The following is a 21685-nucleotide window of genomic DNA, read 5'->3' as shown; positions in this document are numbered from 1 at the left end:
GAATCAATGTTCCATCTAATATTTTTCGTTTTTTTACAATGCTCAGAATTCATCACTTCCTCCTGCACCTACTACCCATCACGGCATGCAAGCCAGTCCGACATTTCTATCGATTTTCCAGACACCTTCAGATTCAGCCTTAAATGAAGCAAAACCAACCAGCTCGACCTCTCTCACCCCATTTTCCTCTTCCTTTTAAACTCATACCTGAGCCCTTGTGAGCCCAATCTAACCTATGTAAAGCTATACATGTTAGTGACCATGTATAGCCCACCATGCTTCTCCACAAGAATTGCTCCTCACCACCACGTTTGCCAAGTTTTGTCAAAGTCAGGGATTTCTCACAAAATGTAGTCCAGTCACTCCCTCTGCATCAGAACACTTCATCCACTTCCAGACAGGGAATCCCAAACCACACCATAAAAGTTCTGAGCCACTGGTCTTCCCAAGCTTATCATAGCTACATTCACAGCCACCTCAGCGATGTCCAGAGTGCCCATCCTCTCCTAGTCCAATGAAGTTACTTTCGGGGACGATGAAGCTCGTAAACTCATCGAAAGGTGCCCCTACCCTGACTCTCAACCCCTGAGTTACTAGATGCTTCAGCAACACCATGACTCAGTTCGGCCTCATGCAATTGACCCCATTTCACTCCTCCTCTCAACCCCTACCCTCCCGCCAGCATTTGACCCCCTTTCATCCCTTTCTTCGACCCCTATCATGCCATCACAGACAACCCTCATCCCGTCCTTCCTGAATCCTCAAGCCATTTAGAAAAAAACTAGGTTTATACTGTTCAATTGGTGTGGTCTTCTTAGGGAAATGAAGTTATTATAACAAAGGTTCAGGAACAAGACCACACCATTCTCTTACTAATTCAATAACCAGCACTTTGCTAATCTATCCACCTGTGCCTCACTAATCTAATCAACTGTGCAAACCTACATGTGTGTCTAACCCTTTCTCTCCTGTTTGTCTCAGTTCAGTTCATTCCGAGTAAAACTACTTTTATAATGTACAAATAATGTCGTCTTGTTAGTGAAGTTCTTGTTATTTTATCTTATTTGTTGCTCTATTTTTACCTTATTTATTGTTTCTCATAGCATTGAGTACGGAGTACGGTTGCAAACTTAATTATTGTATTTGTGCAATGACAATTGTACTATGCAAAGACAATAAAGATATTCTATTCTATTCTATTCTATTCTATTCTATTCTGATAAGAAATACTGATAATGTAAATAGATATTTATTCTGTAAATGTAAGAATGTAATGTAATAAATGTGTGTTATTTAATGTCTTAGGTACCATGCTAGGGTTGGGGCCATGGTAGTATACCTGCAAACAGAGAAAAACATCCTTTAATTTAGTAAGTAAGCATCAACAAATCATTACCAGATTCTCTTTGAAACATTAATGTAAACACTCGCGACATGTTTGTGAAGTAACAACATCCATGACTAGATAAAAGTGATCAGTATATCTCACCGCCCCTGATTGTCCAGGAGCACCGTAGGGAGGAGAAGGTCCAACAGGACCACTGGGAGGATGGACTGCATGTGGGATAGTCTGGAGAGGAGGAGAGAAAAAGATAATGATGCAGTTCAGTGTTTTGGGGTTTTTGGGGCTTACTTTCATTGATAATCTGTTGATTATTAAACCCAAAGATATTAAGTTTACAATGATAAAAAAAAAAGCAAATACACACATTTGACAAGGTGGAACTATTTATTATTAATATTGACTGTCTAATATATCTAAATAAATCACAATGTTTCTTACATACATGCCTGACTGTTTAAACGTGACTGTTTCACAGGGAAACACGGTATTTCAAAATGGATATAAAATTTGTCCATTTTACGATAATTCAATGCTTCATTGAATTTAGTTAATAGTCGAATAGTTAATACTTGTATGGTTTTTGGGTTAAAGGTAATTATTTTAGTAAACAGATGTCAAACAACTAATACTAGATGTTTATAAGAACTGACATTTCAGTTAGCCAACTAATGTAAAATGATTTATGTGTGAATATAGAGTATGTACAGCATTTATGTTTGGTGTCTAAGCTATGACCTCATTACTCTCCACAAGGAAATGAGGAGGGAGTGGGGAGTGACAATAATAACTTCCCTCCTGGGAGGAGGCAGACTCAGAGCCTTCAGGTGAATGCTGGGTGGGGGAGTGTCTTAAGAAATGCTAAATTCAGGTAAAACTATAATCCATTCATATCATGTTTAACACTTAAATATCCCCAGTTTGTGCCTTTATACTTTGACTGAAAGCAAGTCTTTTGAACATTCCCTGTCAGAAAGCACAGTGAAAATTTACATTATTTATGAAATAACAAAAAAACTAAAAAAAAAAAAACCCCAGTAAAAACCTATGTTTCTGCATATGGAGACGTACTTGTCTGTGCCTACTGTTAGTACCTGCAGCGTCGCAGCAGTGGTGGCTTTCTTCTTGAAAATCTTCTTCCGACAGCAGCAGCAAATCCCAGCTGGGATGCCCAGCAGTAAGAGGAGAGCCATGAGAGGGTTTCCTCCTGCGTACTCATGACGGTCTGCAGTGGAAAAAGAGGGGGAACGTAGATTTTTAACCTTGTATCTTTATTGATAGTCTGAAGGAAATGAGGAGCAAAAAATGAGAAATAAAAAAGAATCACCATTAAAATATCCTGTCATGTTTGACTAGGACCTGTGAAATTACAGTTATAGGACATTCCTATGACCCATCAGCCCTCCTTAGTAAAGGCAGAATCCAGGATTTTCCATATTTCAGCCCACTGATTAGAAACTGTGTATACTTTGCCGTTACTCGCACTGGGCTGCCAGTCATTTAACTATTCTCACCTCACTTAGATAACTTCCTGCTGTTTTCTATACTGGCACCAGGTTACCAGGTTCTTATTGTATCCCCTCATTTTAGCAACCTCCTCCCGTTTGCCTTACTAGCACCAGCATGTCCAGTTCCCACGCAAACCCAGTATCCCACTCCGGAATACCCTTCCTTAGTTCCCTAGAATTCCACCAACTTCCCAGTCAATCTTAGAGCCCCAGAATGCCAGTTTCCAGCTTTTGTTGCCAGTATTGAGGGTTCCCAAGGCATAAAATGGTTTTCTAACAATTGACCTTCCAACTTCACGTAGTATCTCCAAAACCTCTTCAGCCATCCTTAGCCAAAACTAAAACCTACCCTTTCGTAAACATTCCCCCCCATGAGAGAATGCAGTCAAAGGTCAGTTCTCATTCATTACAACAATCTCACCATCATCAATATTTTAACTAAGGCCCAAGCAGTTATGCACAATAATATTCTTCCTGGACCATCGTATGCAGTTGTCAATTAATGCTCGGTGTCAAACATACCTGATGATTATAACACAATTATTGAGTCCCTTTTTTCCTATCTGCTGCATCAGCAATCTATGCTCAAGACACGCTTATATCCTTCTAACCTGCCCTCTGGAACCAATGTTTTTTCCAGCTTCTTTGGTTCCCCCCCGGCATACTGGGTTTACCTCAACATCCATCCAATTCCTCCATCTCACCTGCCCTGCAGTTTAGACCTTGACCTTATTTCAAAGGAGTGCCTCTGTTATCTTTCTAATCAAGCAAGTCAACTGGATCAACAGTTAGCTTCCAGGTTTTAAACTCACCGGTAGGTCAGTACAAGCTTTCAGCATATTCCATGCATCTATCCATCTATCCATCCATCCATCAATTTTTTACCGCTTATACAGAGATCCCACTCCCCATTAACACTTTCCAGTTCCTCTAGGGGGACCCCGAGACACTCCAAGGCCAGATGAAATATGTAATATTTCCTACGTTCTCTGGGTCTAATCCGGGGCCTCCTACCAGTTGGACCGCCAATGAGAGGTGCCAGGGATGCATTCTGATCAGATGCCCCAACTTCCTGAACTGGTTCCTTTTGACCCGGATGATGTATGAGCTCCTTACCCTATATATAAGGGGGAGGCCGCTTGTATTCGCGATCTCATTCTTTCAGTTACTACCCAAATTAATAATTGTGGATTTAGGGACTAGGTCTGTGTTGCTGAAGAAAGAGTCAGATGTCCACAAACAATCTCTTACAAGTTTAATGACAAGCTCGGTACATTCAAGGTCAGTTCAGTATGCTTGTGTAATACTCATGCAGGGAAAAATTCATCACATGCCCAGGTCAGATTCTGCATTGCTCCTCCTAGAACCAAGGTTCAGCAATTGGTTGGAACCTCCTTTCCATAAGCATAAGGTTTCCTGGAAAGGCTGAGTGTAATACTCATGATAATTGGAGTAGCACACCCTCCAGTCCCCCATTTTAAATATTGGAAGCATACAATCCAAAATTCTCAAGGTGCCTCCTCATCCAACCCACTGATCTAGACAGAGTCTGATCAGCCGCCTTAGTGCTGAAGCTAGCAGGCAGACTGTAAACACTGCAGGAGCTACTTTCAATCATAGTTCAATTGATGCACATACTGTATGGCACCAGATAATCTGTCAAATAAATATCCACAAAGTAAGTAGCGAGTCATGAGCCCTTAAGTTAGTCTAAAGTTATATTTACATTAACGTTGTTTTAACCATCCAGTTAATTTAGCTTGATGCTAGATATCTTGAAAATAACTCCACAGCTCATAATCTCTATTTATACCACATTTAGTTATTAATCCACAACTACTGTAATTAACACCTAGAAAGTTTGAGTACTGCTTGATGCACTGTCAGATTTTTAAAACAAAGGCTTTTTAAATTTCCAGACTGAATGGAGAGAGGAGACAGATGAGAGGGAGATACTCAGGATGCAACAGTGGAGACAATCACGGAGAGAGTAAAGATGGTGTAAGTGATTCAAGATTTAAAGAAAAAAATGAATTAGGAAAAGAAACAGAATGCCTAGGTCTCGACAGTGAATCCATTTTATTCCTTATGTTTCTGGTGTTTTATTTTTTTCCCCTGTGTCTCCTGTCCTCCCGTGTCTGTCTTCAGTCTGTGTTTGCATTTCTGTGCAGTGAGCGTGGCACTCCTCTCTTTCTCCTGGCTCCCTGATTGCCAATCTGCCAGCACACCTGTCATTCATCAGCCCAAGTATATCTACACCGGTTATTCATCAACTCTTCATCAGATTGTTGTTTCAGCCAGTTTGGTATCTGACGTTAAGGCCGCTTATAGAAGTGTATTCTAAATTATCTCTTCATGTATTTGCTTAGTACTAACTAGGTCTCTCCTTGTGCCCAGGGATCATCTCATACTTGCCTGTTTGCCTGCTCAACTGCCACACCAGCCACACAATTCCCCACCGCAAAGCCAGCTCAACTCCATCGGACTCTAGCTTCCCTCAATCCCCTGCCTCGCCATTCAGTTCCTCTACTCTATGCCTGCCACGCTCACCACACCATTCCCCACCACAAAGTCTGCTTATCTACACCAGCCTATAGCTTCCCTCAATCCCCTTCCTTGCCAGTCAGCTCCTCACCTCACCCCCTTGCCAACCCGGCCTTCATTCCCTCCTTTGCTCCCCTCTGCCATCTGCCATTTCCCTTTCCCCTCAGCCTTGGCATATTGGAATCCCTTTTCCTATCTATCGCCATCTACTCTAGTGTCGCAATAAACCTTTATTTGATTACTGTCACCACGAGTCTGCATTTGGGTTCAACTGCCTAAAAGTAAGAGAACGATCTGGCCAACATCAACCCAGCAGACATAGATTAAATTCACCAAGCCCTCATCACACAAGGCTCTCTTGTCAGATAACATGACCAGTCAATCCAGAAAATAATGGAAAATCTTAGGACGCTGTCTGCCCATGTTACTCACAACAAGAGTTCCTTCGCTCCTAACCCAACCATCTTCGGGTGATGAGCTAAACCATCCCATTCCCAGCCTCTCCTAATCTGCCAGATTTCCAGGCCAAAAAGCCACATCTCCTGCTTCCTGAGCCTTACACAAGAGATTTAGGTAAAGGCAGAGTTTTTTTCCTTCAATGGTGTCTGGTGTTTCAGTGAGAGTCTTCACCTTTTGTACTGATATTGATAAAATAACTTATTTTAGGGGATTTCTTAGAGGTAATGGGTTGAATTGGGCAACTGCTGTATGGGCGAACCAACACACCATTAGTTCGTCTTTTGACAACTACATTTCTGAAATAAAAGACTTTTTCAGAGTAAAGACACAGGTAGGTGTTTAATTTCTCTTTGTCATGGGCCCTGTAGTTTAGCAGAGTTTTCATTTGAATTCAGAATATTAGCAACTGATTCACAGTGGAATGATGAGGCACCTCAGAGAGCATTTTTAAGGGGTCTCGGTGATCAGTGATCAACTGAACAAGCCAATTAGGAACTGGACTTGCACTATCAACCCTTTCTGTTTTCTGTTCAGGAAGATGAGATTGTGGTTCAATCTGTCCAGGCCTATCTCTGCTGGTGCTGCAAAATCTGGAGGGATGCCTGCTCCACTCTTCTTTGCTCTGGTGAGCGCTGCCCGTCATCGGGCTCCTGCACCCTCCTACCAACCAGGTCAGAGAGTTTGGCTTTCTTCCAAAGATACATGAGTATTCAGACATTGACAAAATTTTTGTAATTTTGCCTCTGTACACCACCATGATGGATTTTAAAGAAAACCATCAAGATGCGATTGAAGTGTAGATATTCAGCTTTTATTCAAGGGGTTTAACAAAAATTTTAAGCATTTAGGAATTAGGGCAATATTACAGATAGTCCCTCATTTTCAGAGGTTCAAAACTAATTGGACAGTTGACTGAAACTGAATGTCAGTCAACTGTCCAATTAATCCTTCACGGTACAGATGGATAATGACCCAAAACATACTGCGAAATCAACCCAAGACTTTCTCATGGCAAAAACATTGAATATTTTTCAATGGCCAAGTCTTTCCACTGACTTACACCCAACTAAGCATGCATCCACTTATTGAAGACACAAATAAGAGCAGAAAGACCCACAAACAAGCAGCAACTGAAGGAAGCTGCATTGTAGGCCTAGTGAAGCATCTCAAGTAAGGAAACTCAGTGTTTGGTGATGGTGATGTCAATGGGTTCCAGGCTTCAGGCATTCATTGACTGCAAGGGATATTCATCCAAGTATTAAAAATAATCCTTATATTTATAATCATGTTGGTTTGACAAATTACTTCTGAGCCTCTGAAAATGAAGGACTATTTATAAAAATGGCTGTAATTCCTAAACGGTTCATGCAATATTTTTGTTTAACCACATGTATTAGAGCTGAAAGTCTACAATTCAATCACATATTGATGGCTTTGTTTCAAATCCACCAGAGGCAAAATTACGAAAATTGTGTTATTGTCCAATTACTCTTGGACTTAACTATAAGTACTGAATCAAAGAAACTATTGATGTCATCCAGCATTATGTCCATATTGATAGCTTTAAACAAACACTGCACAACAACTATATTAATTTATTGTTTTTCTGATTCTGTTTAAAGAATGTTTATTTCAGTAATGGTTGCATATACAGCAGTAAAATGGTCAGATAGTTTCAGTTCCGATCAGGTAAGAAATGTAGCCAGTAAATTCATGATGTTGACTCTAACTTACTGTTTACCTGCGAATGATGAATTTGCTAATTTTACTGTCAGTGCTACATTACTTTATGGGTATGTCTATGGAGACAGTAGTGAAATATCAGCAAGTGCATTTTTTGATGGCAAAATGGCAGTAATTTCATGAGGGTGCAGGTGTTGAGCCAGGGGTGCTGGTTTGTTGTATTTTTAATGCAGTTTGCTTTTTTGCATCATAATAGGAATAGTTAACCTAATAATCATATCAGGAACAGTTGTTATGTGAATATGGACAGTAGAAAACATTTTAGCAAGAAATTCACATTTACAAAATGTTAAGGATAATAGAACATCTGCAACAGCCCCTTACAACATTCAAATGCACAAATTCATCAATCTCTGCTTGATGTTCATCCAACAATTTTGGTGATATATTTTAGTGAAAAATGAACAACTAAAAGCCTTAAAAGATAATCTAATGAACAGACAAAACATATTTAGTCAAAAAGATCCCCTGTCAGTGTAATGCACATGTCAGCTGTCAATCAACATGGTTCCCTTCACTTTCGAAGGCACTACTGCTCGCACAACCACTGTCTGAGGACTGAACAGAATGGAGCTTGTTTTGGTATACTGATCAACTATAGTATGTTTAAATATTATTTATTGCATACAGACTCCAGCTGTGCTGTCCGGTTAGAAACATTTAAGGCACTATCTGCAGCACTCCTTTAGCTGTTTGATTAGTCGGAAAGACTCACATCATTATTTAGAGATTAACCTTGCATTTGAAAGCTCGTCCTGTACTTACTAAATCTTTTCCTGCTCACTGTCAAATTCACTGATTGCAGACACACAGACATATTGCAGAACAGGAATATTAGTAAACATTCTCTCGAAGCTGATGGGGATCCACAAAAGGCATAAGGAATAAATCAAGATATCTATATGGGAACCCACCTGTCAGGTCCATCTTGGTTACAGACACCAGCCGGTCCCTGTGGTCTCTCAGGATATAATGTCCCTCATCACTGTAGTTCACATTCCTGATCTCGATGTCCTTGAAGTGGGTCTGGACCCGGTCCCAGTAATCCGGAAGGTCTTGGGACACCCGAACACCATCACGTACCTGAGGTAGACAAAGTCCTGTTAGAGCATAACTCCATTTGAAACACAGGGAATTTCTTACCATCTTTTAAAATGATACCAAAAAAACAAACAAACGAAAAAAAAAAAAATGGCATCCATAAACTACAGCCACCTGAAAAACTTAGTAAGTAGTGTTTTATTATTATTATAATAACACACCTCACAATTATTTTTGACACACACCACCTCAACAGATGACTCGCTATCTTTATTTATTAAACAATGCATTTCCATTTCAGTTTGGCACTTGATATCTTTAGTGATGAGGAAATAAAATCCACTTCCTGCAGACAACATTCCCTATCCTCTTCAGCTCTTCTATTTTGATATATTCAAATACCTAAATACTAACATTTACGATATTCCAGTACAGGGTATAGAGACAAATGTAACCCCCTATTTCTGCACCTTTAAAAAGCCATCTCCACATCCCTCTGCTCATTTTTATCCAATCATCCTTTCCATCCATCATCTTTTCATCCAGCTTTCCATCCATCCATCTCACCAGTGTAATGTTGGCAGCCAACCCAGAGAAAGACAGCACAGCGTCGGCCAGGTTAATGCCTTCCAGTGAGATGTGGAGACTCTCTCCTGCTACACACTTCACATAGTTATGTCTGGCTGGAATAGAGAGGAGAAGAATAAAGAAACTGAGAGAAAGAAAGGTAAGATACAGTGTATGAAGCTATATTTGTGCCTTAATCCAGAGAATGCAATTGGCACATTTTGAGCACAGAATAAGCTTTCTGCAAGCACATAAATGAAATTTTGTAGTGATAATATTATTACACAAAGAGTAATTTGAGCAAACAAAAATCTATTCTGTGCTCAGTAATAGTGTGTTTGCTATTATCCACATAAGTGCACTTACTCACTCGGTTTTACTCATTTGCCCTCAAACACTCTGTGCACTCTCAGGTTTGATTTAACACATTAAATGTTTTATTTTATACTGATTTAAACACATCATTCACTGAATGTTATATTAACGTAGCTTATTTACATTTTAAGCATTATTGTGTAATTGCTTTGTATTTCCTCCAAATATTTAGTTTGCTGCTATTGTTTTGCCATCAGATTAGCGGCAGATTGATGTTGCTCCAGCAACAGACATGGTTCTATTTCTCAGTGCAAAAACATGGGAAAAAGATCCCAACAATTCACTTTGTGAATAAACCTCCCTCCTGTTCTTGCCTCTCCTCCCTGGTATGGTAACCACACAAATGTGCAAAGTGAATTATAAGGTCAGGGAAACACCACAATGTCTGAGAGCTGCTGGAGCTGGTTGTTATGCCACCACAACAAGAGGGCTCAAAGTGTTACAGTTTTACACAATTCCAGCCAATCAGAAAGTTGAGTAGGTAAACTGTGATTGGCTGTTTCGTCTCCAATCTGATTGTTAGTATGATTATCAGATACCAGTGAAGGAGGGAAGCACTGGGAGAACGGTGATGCTGCCTTCATGCTATGTCAGCAGAAAGCGATGAACAGGAAAAACAGCTGTTATTCTGACTTGGGAGTGTTTACACATTATTCCAAAGACCTTTAGCCTCTTCTGTTGTGTTATGTATTTGTAGCAGTTTGTTAAAAAGTAAAATCAGATCCAAACAAACAGTGTATAGCTCCTGTAACATTAGCTGAACGGATTGTATTCGTGTTAAGATGTGTTGGATTTATTTGGATGTAACTTCCAGTGGTGGTGCATTTGCAGGCATTGTGCCATCAGTTTGTTGAAATGTCTGTACCTCTTTTCATATAAGTGGAAGAAGCCATCGCTGTCTAAATGTTTTCAACTTAGTAGCACAGTGAAAGTGAAATATTTGTCTTATATTTATATAGCTAGCTGAATAACTAATTACTATTGTGGACCACCTTTTAGCATGCTTTCGGAATGAGATGTGGCATGCTCTGTCAGACAAAATCCTAGCTTAGATTTAATTTTTCTTAGATATATTTTTTAAAGCTTAAATTCAATTATTGTTTGGGTGATAGTATTTTTCTCTGTATAATATCATCTATATGTTCATCCAAAAATGTTTCGCTGTTCTCAAAACACCTCATCCTGCATTCAGTACTGACACACAAATATATTGCCATAACATTTTTACTAAATTGCAGTTAGCAATCAGAAAAGCAATGAAGAGATACAAGGAATAATGGAAAGCGATAGAGAAGGCTTTATAGAAAACACAACTTCATGGCTGACTATATTTTAGCATCACTGTAGTCTGGGGTCCGTGGATGTATGAGTGAGTGAAAATTCATTTTAATAAGGGATATCTGAGATCATATGGTTGTCAACAGGCTGTCTGACATTTGAGGAGAGCATGAAAGAGCGTAGATAACAAAAATTATACCATGGGTGGTTTCACAGGACGGAATAAAGGGTCAGTTCACACATACTAGAAACAACTGATTTTCTCACTGACCTTTGGTGGTAGCTCACTATGCACACAGTTTTGTTTTTCTTTACCTGGGTTTTCAGATATCATTCTCTAGAATTTCTGACTCCTCCCAAATACGACAGATGTGAATGAAATTTACACTCAACGTTTAAATATTATATCTAAAATGTATATTTGAAAACTACAGATTATGAATTAAGAAACTGTGGTTTTATTATTTTTTAACAGTTTAATATTGTACAAACATTTTTACATTAGTTTATAATAGTTTCATATTGTACAAACATCGTTTTCCATTTATAAGGCCTTCCATCTATGATTTTCTCATGATGAAAGCGTTATGTTAATCACTGTTTACTCAAGTGAGATTCATAATCGTAAGTCCTTAGTTTGAGGGAAAGAGGAGAAAGGAAGGAGGTCTTTACAGCACATGCTGTTACCATTATCACCACTATTTTCTTCGATATGATATAATGAGAGAAAGTAAGAAAGTAAGATAGTGAAATAAACAGCTGTTCAAGAGACAATGTTTTGATATGCCCTGCTAATCAAACTGAAAATTATGAGAGACAATTAAATATGATAAGATATTTCAGCACTGTAAAACATAAATTGTCATGTTTCACCTTCATACTGTACCTGGTACAGTATGAAAGGGAGACTTTCTAACTTTTGAAAGAAGAACTAACACATTCTTACTCTTACAAATGAACAGTTATAGCCAATTAAACACAACCTTGCTTAAAAGAATACACTCATACTGATCTGTGTTAACCAGTAGCTTATGGTGGCTGATGTTAGCTAATGTTAGCAAACTATCGATAGATAGTGTGGTGTAACTGATATTACTGAGTCATTTCATGGACTTTATGACTGTACTCAACTTGTGCTACTATTTTTCTACATCTACTGTTATACTGCCATTGTGACTTTTGGCTGGTGTTCAGCAAATATTACATACACTGACTTAAAGCTGTGTTCTTAAAGAACCAAAAGTTAACCCATGGCTAACTTACGTGTGACGGCCACTTTGAAAGTGGAGATCTCTTTATTCCAGAAGTCTCTCTGAATGTACGTCCCCTGGTCCTCATAAGTCACCTGACAAAACCATACAGACCACATAAATACACTGTGAGGACCAAATATCTCTGGCCACACCAGGTATAACCAGGGGTTTTGCTTTTGACAACTGATGGAAAACTAACATCACTGACTAGGGTTTGGACAGATGTGCAACACTTTGATTGGAAACTGAACTCTCAAGTACCATATCTGTATAATTTAGCAATTAACTGTATTTCCCTGAAAACAAATGTCTTTGGTTACCTTGTCAATGTACCAGCGTTGGTCACTACCTTTGTCAGACACCCAGCCTTTGGGTATCCTATACAGGACAGATAAATAGTCAGATTGAGTTACATCAGCAACAACAACACTGGAAACAACTCAGAGCTTCCCTCCATCACCATCATGTCCACAACCAGAGCGTGGGGTGTCCATGATTGTTTCTGACCTGCCTCTTCCCTTTTCCCAGTACAGTAACGTCTTGCTGGGATCATCTGCTGGGGTGAACTCCAGTTTCTCTGCAGTCTTGGACAGGAATATCTTAAGCTGGCGACCATGGGCTAAACGCTCATGGTCATGGACAGCATAGGACTCTGAGACAAAGGCAAGAGGAGAAAGACAATGAGGCAGAATTTCTGCTACTGACATAATTTTAAAAGATTTGGTAAAACAATTTCATTTCAAGTGTGGTGGAGTGCATATAGTTTCACCTCCAGGTTTATACTTCAAAATTATGACACTAAAAATTGCAATGTACAGTGTAATCATCCTGAATAGAAATTAAAGACATAATGTGCATCTATTAAATAGTTTTCAGAAAAATTAGGCAATTCTGGTGAAAAGTTTGTTTTCTGATTCTACCACTGGGGGCACCAGTGGTCAGATATTTTGGCTTAAACAGATCTTTTTCACAGCAGACATTTTTGACTTGTCATAGCAAGAGAACCACAAGTGTAATTCTTAAAAATAATTATTGCACCATTCGGTTTAAAAAATGACATAATATCCAACCCCACCTCCAGTAAAGAATGTCAATATTTACATTTACTCATTTGGCAGATGATTTTTTACAATGCAACATAGAAATTAGGTTCAATCCAAACCACAATAGATCACGGATAAGTCCTCAAGAGAAAGAGTCTTAACACTCATGTTACACCTGACATGGTTCCATAAGCCTTTCTTGTGGAACCATGCTAGTGAAGGATCAAGAGATAGAAAAAGAGAGAGAGATAAACAGGGTGTATTAGATGAGTAAGGGCCAAGTTATACTCTTGTGTGACGTGTTATCAGACCATGTTCGAGCAGCTTTAAAAAGGGTTTAAAGCTGATGCGAAAAGGCAAGACAAAATTCATAGACGTACACTCCATTTTTCACATGAAAAGTGCCAGAAATAGTTGTGTAAAAAATGAAAAAGAGAGCTGAAAGAGAAGTTCAAACTCAGCATACTTCCTCACCTCTGCAAAGGTGGCCAATCGTGGCATGAAGTGGAGTTTGAATGTGAGGTTGTTGGTTTTAGAAAGTTAAAAAAAATGGTCAGACACAGAGATGGCTTCCAAGGGCTTGAAGAAAAGGGGATCAAGAGGACAACGGATGGGATGACTTGAGAGCAGAAGTTTGGAGACATCTTTCTCAGTGAGAGATATAAGTGCAGTAAGTGAGATACCTCTTACCGGAGGAAATTAATTATGGTTGAGTGGTTCTGTCAGTTGGCCACCGATGGCCGTTACTTTGTGAGTAAAGAAGATTAGAGAGAGGTGGCTGGTGGAGAAGGTGGGGTGTGGAGGAGGCTTCTGAAGGTGGAAAATAATTTCCTAGTGTCTGTAGCAGAGATGATCTTGTGGTGGTAAAATGCAATTTTTGTAGCTGTTATGAGTCTGATAACCACTGAGGCTTCCAGATTTAGGCTATTTTCTCTGAGCAGCTCTGAAATTGTGTCGCAGCTTGCATAGAAGCACAGTTGGTCTGTAGCATCATGTACCAATAGTGAGCAGAATGTGCTGGGGGTGGTAAGATGGAAGTGAATAGTGTGGAGAAGTAACAGTCTTAACAGTTTTATGACTGTGAAACTTCTTGATAACATTACGAACACTTGAAACAGGGATTTCAAGATCTTTGAGCATTGCCTTGTAGCCTTTTGAATTGTTATGTGTATTGATAATTATATTTCTGATGCTCTCAGACAGCTCTCTTGTCTTTGCTATTTTGAACAAGAAATTGGATACAATCATCCCCTTTTTATGCAGTAAAACCATCATTCATTGGTTAATTCAGGTCATGTGAACACTGAAAACTAAGCACAGGTGAGTCTTATTTGTTCTTTGTTTTATTTGAGGAACTAATTTAAATGAATCAAAAGGGTGCCAATCATTATGTCAAGCATACATTTTTTGTCTCTATTTATTTTACTCTATGAAAGCTTTTTTTTTGTTCAGTAACATTGGACCTTTTATTAAATTATCAGATTATACAAAATTGGTTAATTTACATTTATTTCTGAAGATATTTTCTGTATTCTGAGAAAAAAGTCTGGCTCTTTAGCTGGTAAATGCTATGTACACCAGCTTGTCTCTAACAATGTCTGTCTGCTGTTTGCGACTAAGCAAACAGTGGCTGTATCAGAGCTTTCTTCTGAAAACAGCTGCTTGTGACGCTATGAGAGCAATGAGAGTAACATAAGTGCCTAGCAAATGACTTTTTTTTTTTGAGAAAAGCACTAGAGAAGGATGGAGAAATAGAGAGAAACGGCACATTAGGTGAGCAAGTACTCTTGTCAGAGGAACATCTTCCAGTGATTTTCGAAGACAGAACACACAATTGGTTATGATATAATGCTGCTGAATTTCTGATGGTTTTTTCGTGATAATAATAAGGATTATAGTTTATAGTTTTGTAATACTAGGGGATACAATTTCTCACAACATGTGTCAAGGTTTTACTTCTTAAATTCTAGCAGATATCTGAAGTCAGTGCCACACACTTTTTAGTTTAACAGCCAATCAGAAGGGTTTAAACAAGGAAAAAAAGTCTATTCAATTGTAGTAGAAACAATGGCTGACTTGGTGCAAATAAAGCAAATTGATCTGTTTGGCTTTATTTTGATTTAGGGATTTTGCGGAACTGACAACCTAGCAGCAACTTATGTGCAGGTGAATAAACTGGGCAGAACTCACACGTAACAAATTTGTATACCTATATTTCTACAATCACTGTCTGTGTTCACAAGTACTGTTCATTAACTGAGTCTGATCTAGTAGGGGGAGTAGGACAAATGAGATGATACTCACCCACACTGAGGGCAGCAGCCAGCAGGATCAAAACACTCCACATCATCTGCAGACAAGACATACAAGAGAGTTCATTAGAGATTAAATCCACAATTCTATCAATATAGAGAGAGGGACAGCCCTTACTTGGTTTATGTTCACTTTTACAGAATGTGTCTATAACTGAGCATTCAGATAATCTCCTTCAGAATAACAACCTCTCCCATCTGTGAGGCATGATTAGTCAATATCTATCAACAACTTTTGGACAGTTCGCCAGGAAATTTAGTGAGGACCCTCCTGCTCCGTAGAAGGTGAATCCCTCCTAATTTTGAAACTCTCATATGTCTTGAGCCAGTGCTAAGTATCCATATCAGGGCCTAATATGCTACCATGCTCAGAATGACAATGTTTAGCAGGAATAACGTTTAGAATTTTTCGAAAGTTTCAATTGTTAGCATGCTAACATTTGCCAATTGATACTAAACACAAAAGTACAGCTGAACCTTGTAGGAATATTCTTAGTTTTTTTAGGTATTTGGACATAAACCTACTATAGCACAGTGCACTCACAAAAGAAAAAAAAATGAAGACGACCTTATCTCGTAATTATGACTTTCATGTCTCATAATTACGACTTACTATTCCATAATTACAAGAAAACTATGTCATAATTATGAGATCAGTAGTTTGTAATTATGAGAAAAGGTTAAAGTGTTTATCAATCATTAATATTTGAGAAGACATAGGAAATATGGCGCAACATGTTATATGGTTTATTTTTCTTTCTGGTTTGAGACGGTAGGATATTAATGTCTTTTTTTTTAAATTCTATTCTAAATATCTCTATAATGAATATGACCTTAAATATCAATACAGATAAGTTTTTTTTTCAGCAAAGTACGAGTTACACTCTGGGCTACAACTTGAACCCCCCTTTTTTAATAGCATATATTTGTTTACATATTAGAAAATGAAATATGCCGAATTAACTGTTGCCAGTTCCTTTTTGTTATGTAATATTGGATGTACTGACAACTATCACAAAATTAATTTGATAGAAAAGAATTCCTAAAAATCTGATGATTCTCAGGCAAGTTCTGAGTCTTCATTATCTTGTAATTATGAGTTAGTTTTCTCATAATTACAAGATCAGAATCGTGTTATGACATTTTTTCTTGTAATTAAGACATCTGGATCTCCAATTATTATGAGATTTTTATTTTCTGATAATTATGAGAAAGTAAGTCATAATTTTGAGATACGCAAGTCATAATTACAAGATAAAGTCTCCAAAATGTTTTCTTTTGTGAATGCAATGCGCTTCAGTATAAACCAAAGTATTGGATAAATTAAAATGTTACTGTGATGATGGCACTAGATCAAGTCATAGAAAAAATATATTAGAATTAATTAAGAAAGGAACACGAATGTCTGTACTAAATTCCACAACAATCCATTGTATAGTTGTTGAGATATTTCAATAAGAACCAATAATATCAACCTCATGGTGGCACTAGATGAAAAAATCAAAGGATCACTAAAGTCATTAGGACAAAAATTTACATCCCTAGAGCCATGCTGCTAGCATGGCTAAAAAGTAATAATTAATGGGGCTTTAAAGTTACACTCCACATACATTCTAATGTATCTTTTGAACAAACAACCCCCTTAATCAAGTCAAGTCAATTTATATAGCATCAAATCCAGTTAACTCAGGGCACTTTTCATATAGAGCAGGTCAAGACCATAGTCTTAACAATATTATTTACAGAGACCCAATTTGTCGACAGTGGCAAGGAAAAACTCAGTTTTAACCGGTAGAAACCTTGAGCACATCCAAGCTGATGGTGGGCAGCCATCTGCCTCGACCAGTTGGGTTGAGAGAGAAAGAGAGTGCGAGAGAGATATTTTATTGACATTCTTTATTTGCTCATTTCAATCATAGTGTTAAAAAAAAACATAAACATACCTTAATTTTCCATAAAAATGTATGAAACAAAAGCAGAGAAAAACAAACCAGAAAAAAACAGCCACACTTCTTAACTCAACAAAGGTCCAAACAGCAGTTGGTCTTGGTCAACAGAACATAACATGTTCTTTTAACACCATATCTTTATGAATTCGTCCACATTAGTCATTGCACTTTAATAACTCTAATCAACTCTTAATCTAAGTTTTACCATTCTCATGAAAATACTTTCTGCACCACAAGCCAAAGAAAGCTCCATTTTATTCCCTCTGATAACACGAAAGGCCATTTTTGCTTGTCCCAAAATAAAGTTAAACAGCTGGCACTTCAGTCCTCATTTTTGACCGTACTTATCGCCCAAAATAAACACATGCTGAGAAAATATCTCTCCTGAAGATCTTTTGTAACAGATGAAACAAGGAACCTAATCTCCAACAGTCCAGGAAGCGGTGAAAATCAGTTTCTCTCTGAGTGCAAAAAGGACAATTATTATTAACATTTGGATTTATAACAGAACTAAAAGCACTGACAGCTACAATCCCGTGCAAAACTAAGTCTCAAACCCTCTTAGTTAACATTGGTTTGTACATTACTCTCCACTCAGGCTTTACCTCATTACTCAGAGCCAATTGAGCTCTCCACCAAGTGTCAGTCCGACCACTTGGTTAACTCTTGTTCAACACTTTCACCATCATTCTGTACATTGTTTTTCCTGCCCAAGATATTAAACCCTTTTTCAAATGATTCGTTGAACTATAACGGACAACCAGTACACAAAATCAGGCACAATTTTCAGAACAGGAAAGGGGTCATCACCATCAGGGTGAGCACGTCCATCACATTAGGTATCTAATAGGGATTGTTTTGTTTGTGTCAGCTGATGTTTTCAGTTATTGAGCTTCTGACTTGTAAATCTGAACTATTTCAGCAAGGAGGATCCTACTGCGCATGTGGTATTAAAACGAGTCCCATACACCACTGGCTCCTTTAAGAGCCAGAACATCCACCACACTGTGAACAGTCGACGCTGAAACCTTGGAAAATCATTCAGTTTGTGATTTCTCTAGTCCATTAAAAACAACGACTCAGCCAGTCCCAAACCTGCAAACTGACCCAGTCATGTTTAAGTTATGGGTCTCCAGACCAGGTTTGTAGGACCAGTGAGAAATCTCCAGATAAATTGGAGACAAAACGCACATTCAAACCACCATTAATCTTTAGTACACTCTAAATACAAGATGTTGATTTTAGCTATTAGACCAGTGCTGAAACTAAAAGCTTTGAACGTTTGCCACAAGTACTGGTGTTCAACCCGGTCAAAAGCCTTGTCTTGAGCGATAGAAATCAGAGGTTCACATCCCAATGAAACGGAGAGGTTCAAAATGTCCAAAATCAGAATAATGGTTTCAGATGTCAGCCTGCTGGGTACACACTAGGTTTGATCAATGTGAATGATCTGCTCCATCACTTTCCTCAGTCTAGTGGCCAACACCTTTGACAAAAGCTTATAGTCTGTGAAAAACAGAGCCACCAACCTCCAGTATTTTAATTTCCTGCATATCCCTTTTTTGGGGAGAAGGGTAAGGACAGCCCGCCTGCAGCTCAAAGGCAGCCACTCCTTTTTCAGACAGTCTCTGAGAGTATTTAACAAGTTTTAACAATCACAGGCCAGAAAGTCTTTTAAAAGTATGCAAGTAATCTGTCTATCCCCGGGGCCTTGACGCTCTCCAAGCTCTGAGGTGCCGCATGCAACTCCTCAGCAGACATCTACGCCTCTGGCATTGTATCATCTCTGGCTTCTCCTGAAACTCTCTTTTAAAAAGCTGCTCATAGAATGCAACTGGACACTGATGAATGTCAGAAGAGTCCTGCAGCAGCTGCTCAGTGTTGGATGGCACAGGATGCACAAGCCTCCTCTACCCATTCTTACGTTCCAGACCGAAGAAAAAGAGAGAGGGAGCCTCCATTTTAGAAACAATTTGAAATCGGCATCAGTTAAGGTTTGCAACTCCACTATTTCTCTCTCCAGAGCCATCATAAACCTGCCCATGTCTCTTGTGACATTGAGAGACAAAAGAGTCACTTTAAAATGCCAGTAAGCACTATTTCATTTCGCATTTTTTTTAATAAAAACTGAACAATGTACAAGAGAATGATCCCTTACACCAACTGAAATTATGGAACATCCTTTAAATGCATTTAAAGGTGTTTGAAAATATAAAACCTATGAATTATTGATAACATTGTTTAACACATCCAAGACACTGATCTTTCTATGCCTACTGTTGGAACATACACATTTTTAAACACCAATTTTACTTTTTCAATTTCAGCTTTTATTCTCAAAAACTGAGATTCCATTGTCTATTCAGTAACACAGGTAGCAGGAAAAAATCTCTGGAAAATAAAATTCCACCTCCTCCACTGTTTGTATTCTTGTAGTTTAAGAAAGCCTCCCCACTCCATTCCCGCTTCCATTTAGTTTAATTATCAGTGATACTGTGAGTTGCCTGAAGAAAAGTTACATTGAATTTTTTCGCATCAATCAAACTAAAAGGGGAAGCTCTTTTAACATCCTCTCTTGCACAACTTATTTTTAAAGAATCCAGCCTTATGTCACACATATTTGTAAGAAAGCTTCCTCTAAACAAAAAAGAAAAACAAACAAGCAAATACAAAAGGTAAACAAAATGAACTTATTCATTGTCTGAGATTTGTGCTCTAACCTCCTGAAACCTCATCATCCGCTTTGTTTCCTGCAGAAATGTTCTGGTCCTCAAGAAGGAATACCCACTGCCCTGATCAGATGTCTCACTGTCTCAATGTCTTCTGTATGTTGGCTGTACTTTCCCCTGGCTGAGAAGAAAGACGTGTTGTCTCTTTACCTTTCATAGTGTTGGTCATACTTTCTGGGTTTTTTCTTTTAATTGATAACTTTGAAATGTCATCTTCAGTCAAAATATGTTCTTCATCATTTAAAAGTGACTGAAACTCTTTTGTTGTTGATGTCTGCTTGATCATTTCCTTTACTCAAGCCTAATCTCTCTGCTCTTCCTGCTGACTCGGCAAACTATCCTCATTCTGTTGTTCATGAACGGGGCCACATTATAAATAATGATTTTCTTTGTGTGAATAACTACAGGGTTGAGGGAATCCTGAATCACAATTCCGCTTTCTAGCACTCGATTCACTTTTTCAATGCTTTTGAGAAGATCATGACAGTCTTGTTCATCCCGGAGGCACTCTCATATCCTGTTACTTTACCCACCACTAGAATACACTCCTCTACTGAACAACGAAAGTTTGACCACATGCCGGCTCCTCGTTTATCCAAACAAAAGCTGCCACTGGCCTATACCACATAAACATAAAAACATAACAAACCTTCTCTATCAAAACACTGATATACAGCGCAATAAAGCATGATCCAATTAACACAGACAAAAGGATAGAAAACAAGAAAAAAGGAGTTAGAAAACTTAAACTCGCAACCCCCAAAAGCTCTCAGCCATGCTTCAACAGAAGGAGAGAGAGAGGAGAGAGAACATAGCACACTGCAAGATCCACGTGGAAATGTAAATAATAATAATAGTAATAATAAAAATAATAATAATAAAAAAGGCTGCAAGCAGCGTTGATTGGGCCCTGACAATGTCCTGCATGTCAGGGGTGCTGGCTTAGAATGTTACATGTGACTGACAGATATTGTTAATCTTGGTGAAATGTACTGTGAGGGTTACTTCGTTGAAATTATGTAGAGGTTGAGATTGAGCCGTTTTTCACACCCAATCCTGAGATCCATATCAGATATAAATTTCTGAGACTTCTGAAAGGTGTATCAGGTTTCGTGAGTTTTTGAAAATCCCTGGCAGCTCAACAACAACTTCCATTTTCATGAAAAAACACTGAAATTTGGCACACCCCCAAGGCAACGTTGTTCAATGAAAAGTCACATTTTACAAAACATTTAATTTCCTGTTGCCAATGGGTGGCGCTATGAAGATAAAATTAAAATTAAAATTAGATTAAAATGTAGATGTCTTCAGGTATTAAAACGTGAAGTTTGGGGCAAATTTAACAATTTATAGTTGAGTTCCATCATCTTTCAAAACAATACATCCATGCTACCACGGACATGCCGTCCAACGAAAAATGAAAAGATTCACAATTTAGCATCGTGAACTTCTTTAGATTGCACTGCCCAAATTTCAAATCGATCTGATCAATTCTCTAGGAGGACACGCGCAAAGTTTCGTAACTGTTCAAACACCTTTGGA

General features: G+C 38.4%; 1 protein-coding gene across 1 annotated transcript in view; it reads right to left on the bottom strand.

Moving 5' to 3' along the window:
• Nucleotides 1-21685, bottom strand: part of wu:fc21g02 — a 50711-nt gene that overhangs the window by 14195 nt on the left and 14831 nt on the right. Inside the window, exons 2-10 of the mRNA XM_040146217.1 lie at nt 15458-15503; nt 12618-12762; nt 12431-12488; nt 12121-12202; nt 9205-9320; nt 8511-8679; nt 2437-2567; nt 1490-1570; nt 1310-1339 (exon numbers count right to left, since the gene is read on the bottom strand). Coding sequence (XP_040002151.1) covers nt 1310-1339; nt 1490-1570; nt 2437-2567; nt 8511-8679; nt 9205-9320; nt 12121-12202; nt 12431-12488; nt 12618-12762; nt 15458-15503 — 858 coding nt within the window. The remainder of the gene's footprint in view (nt 1-1309; nt 1340-1489; nt 1571-2436; nt 2568-8510; nt 8680-9204; nt 9321-12120; nt 12203-12430; nt 12489-12617; nt 12763-15457; nt 15504-21685) is intronic.

This window comes from Xiphias gladius, chromosome 15 (assembly GCF_016859285.1).
Source record: "Xiphias gladius isolate SHS-SW01 ecotype Sanya breed wild chromosome 15, ASM1685928v1, whole genome shotgun sequence".
Taxonomy (NCBI): domain Eukaryota; kingdom Metazoa; phylum Chordata; class Actinopteri; order Istiophoriformes; family Xiphiidae; genus Xiphias; species Xiphias gladius.
The sequence above is the reverse complement of the archived record's forward strand: the minus strand, read 5'-3'. Positions and strand labels throughout refer to the sequence as shown.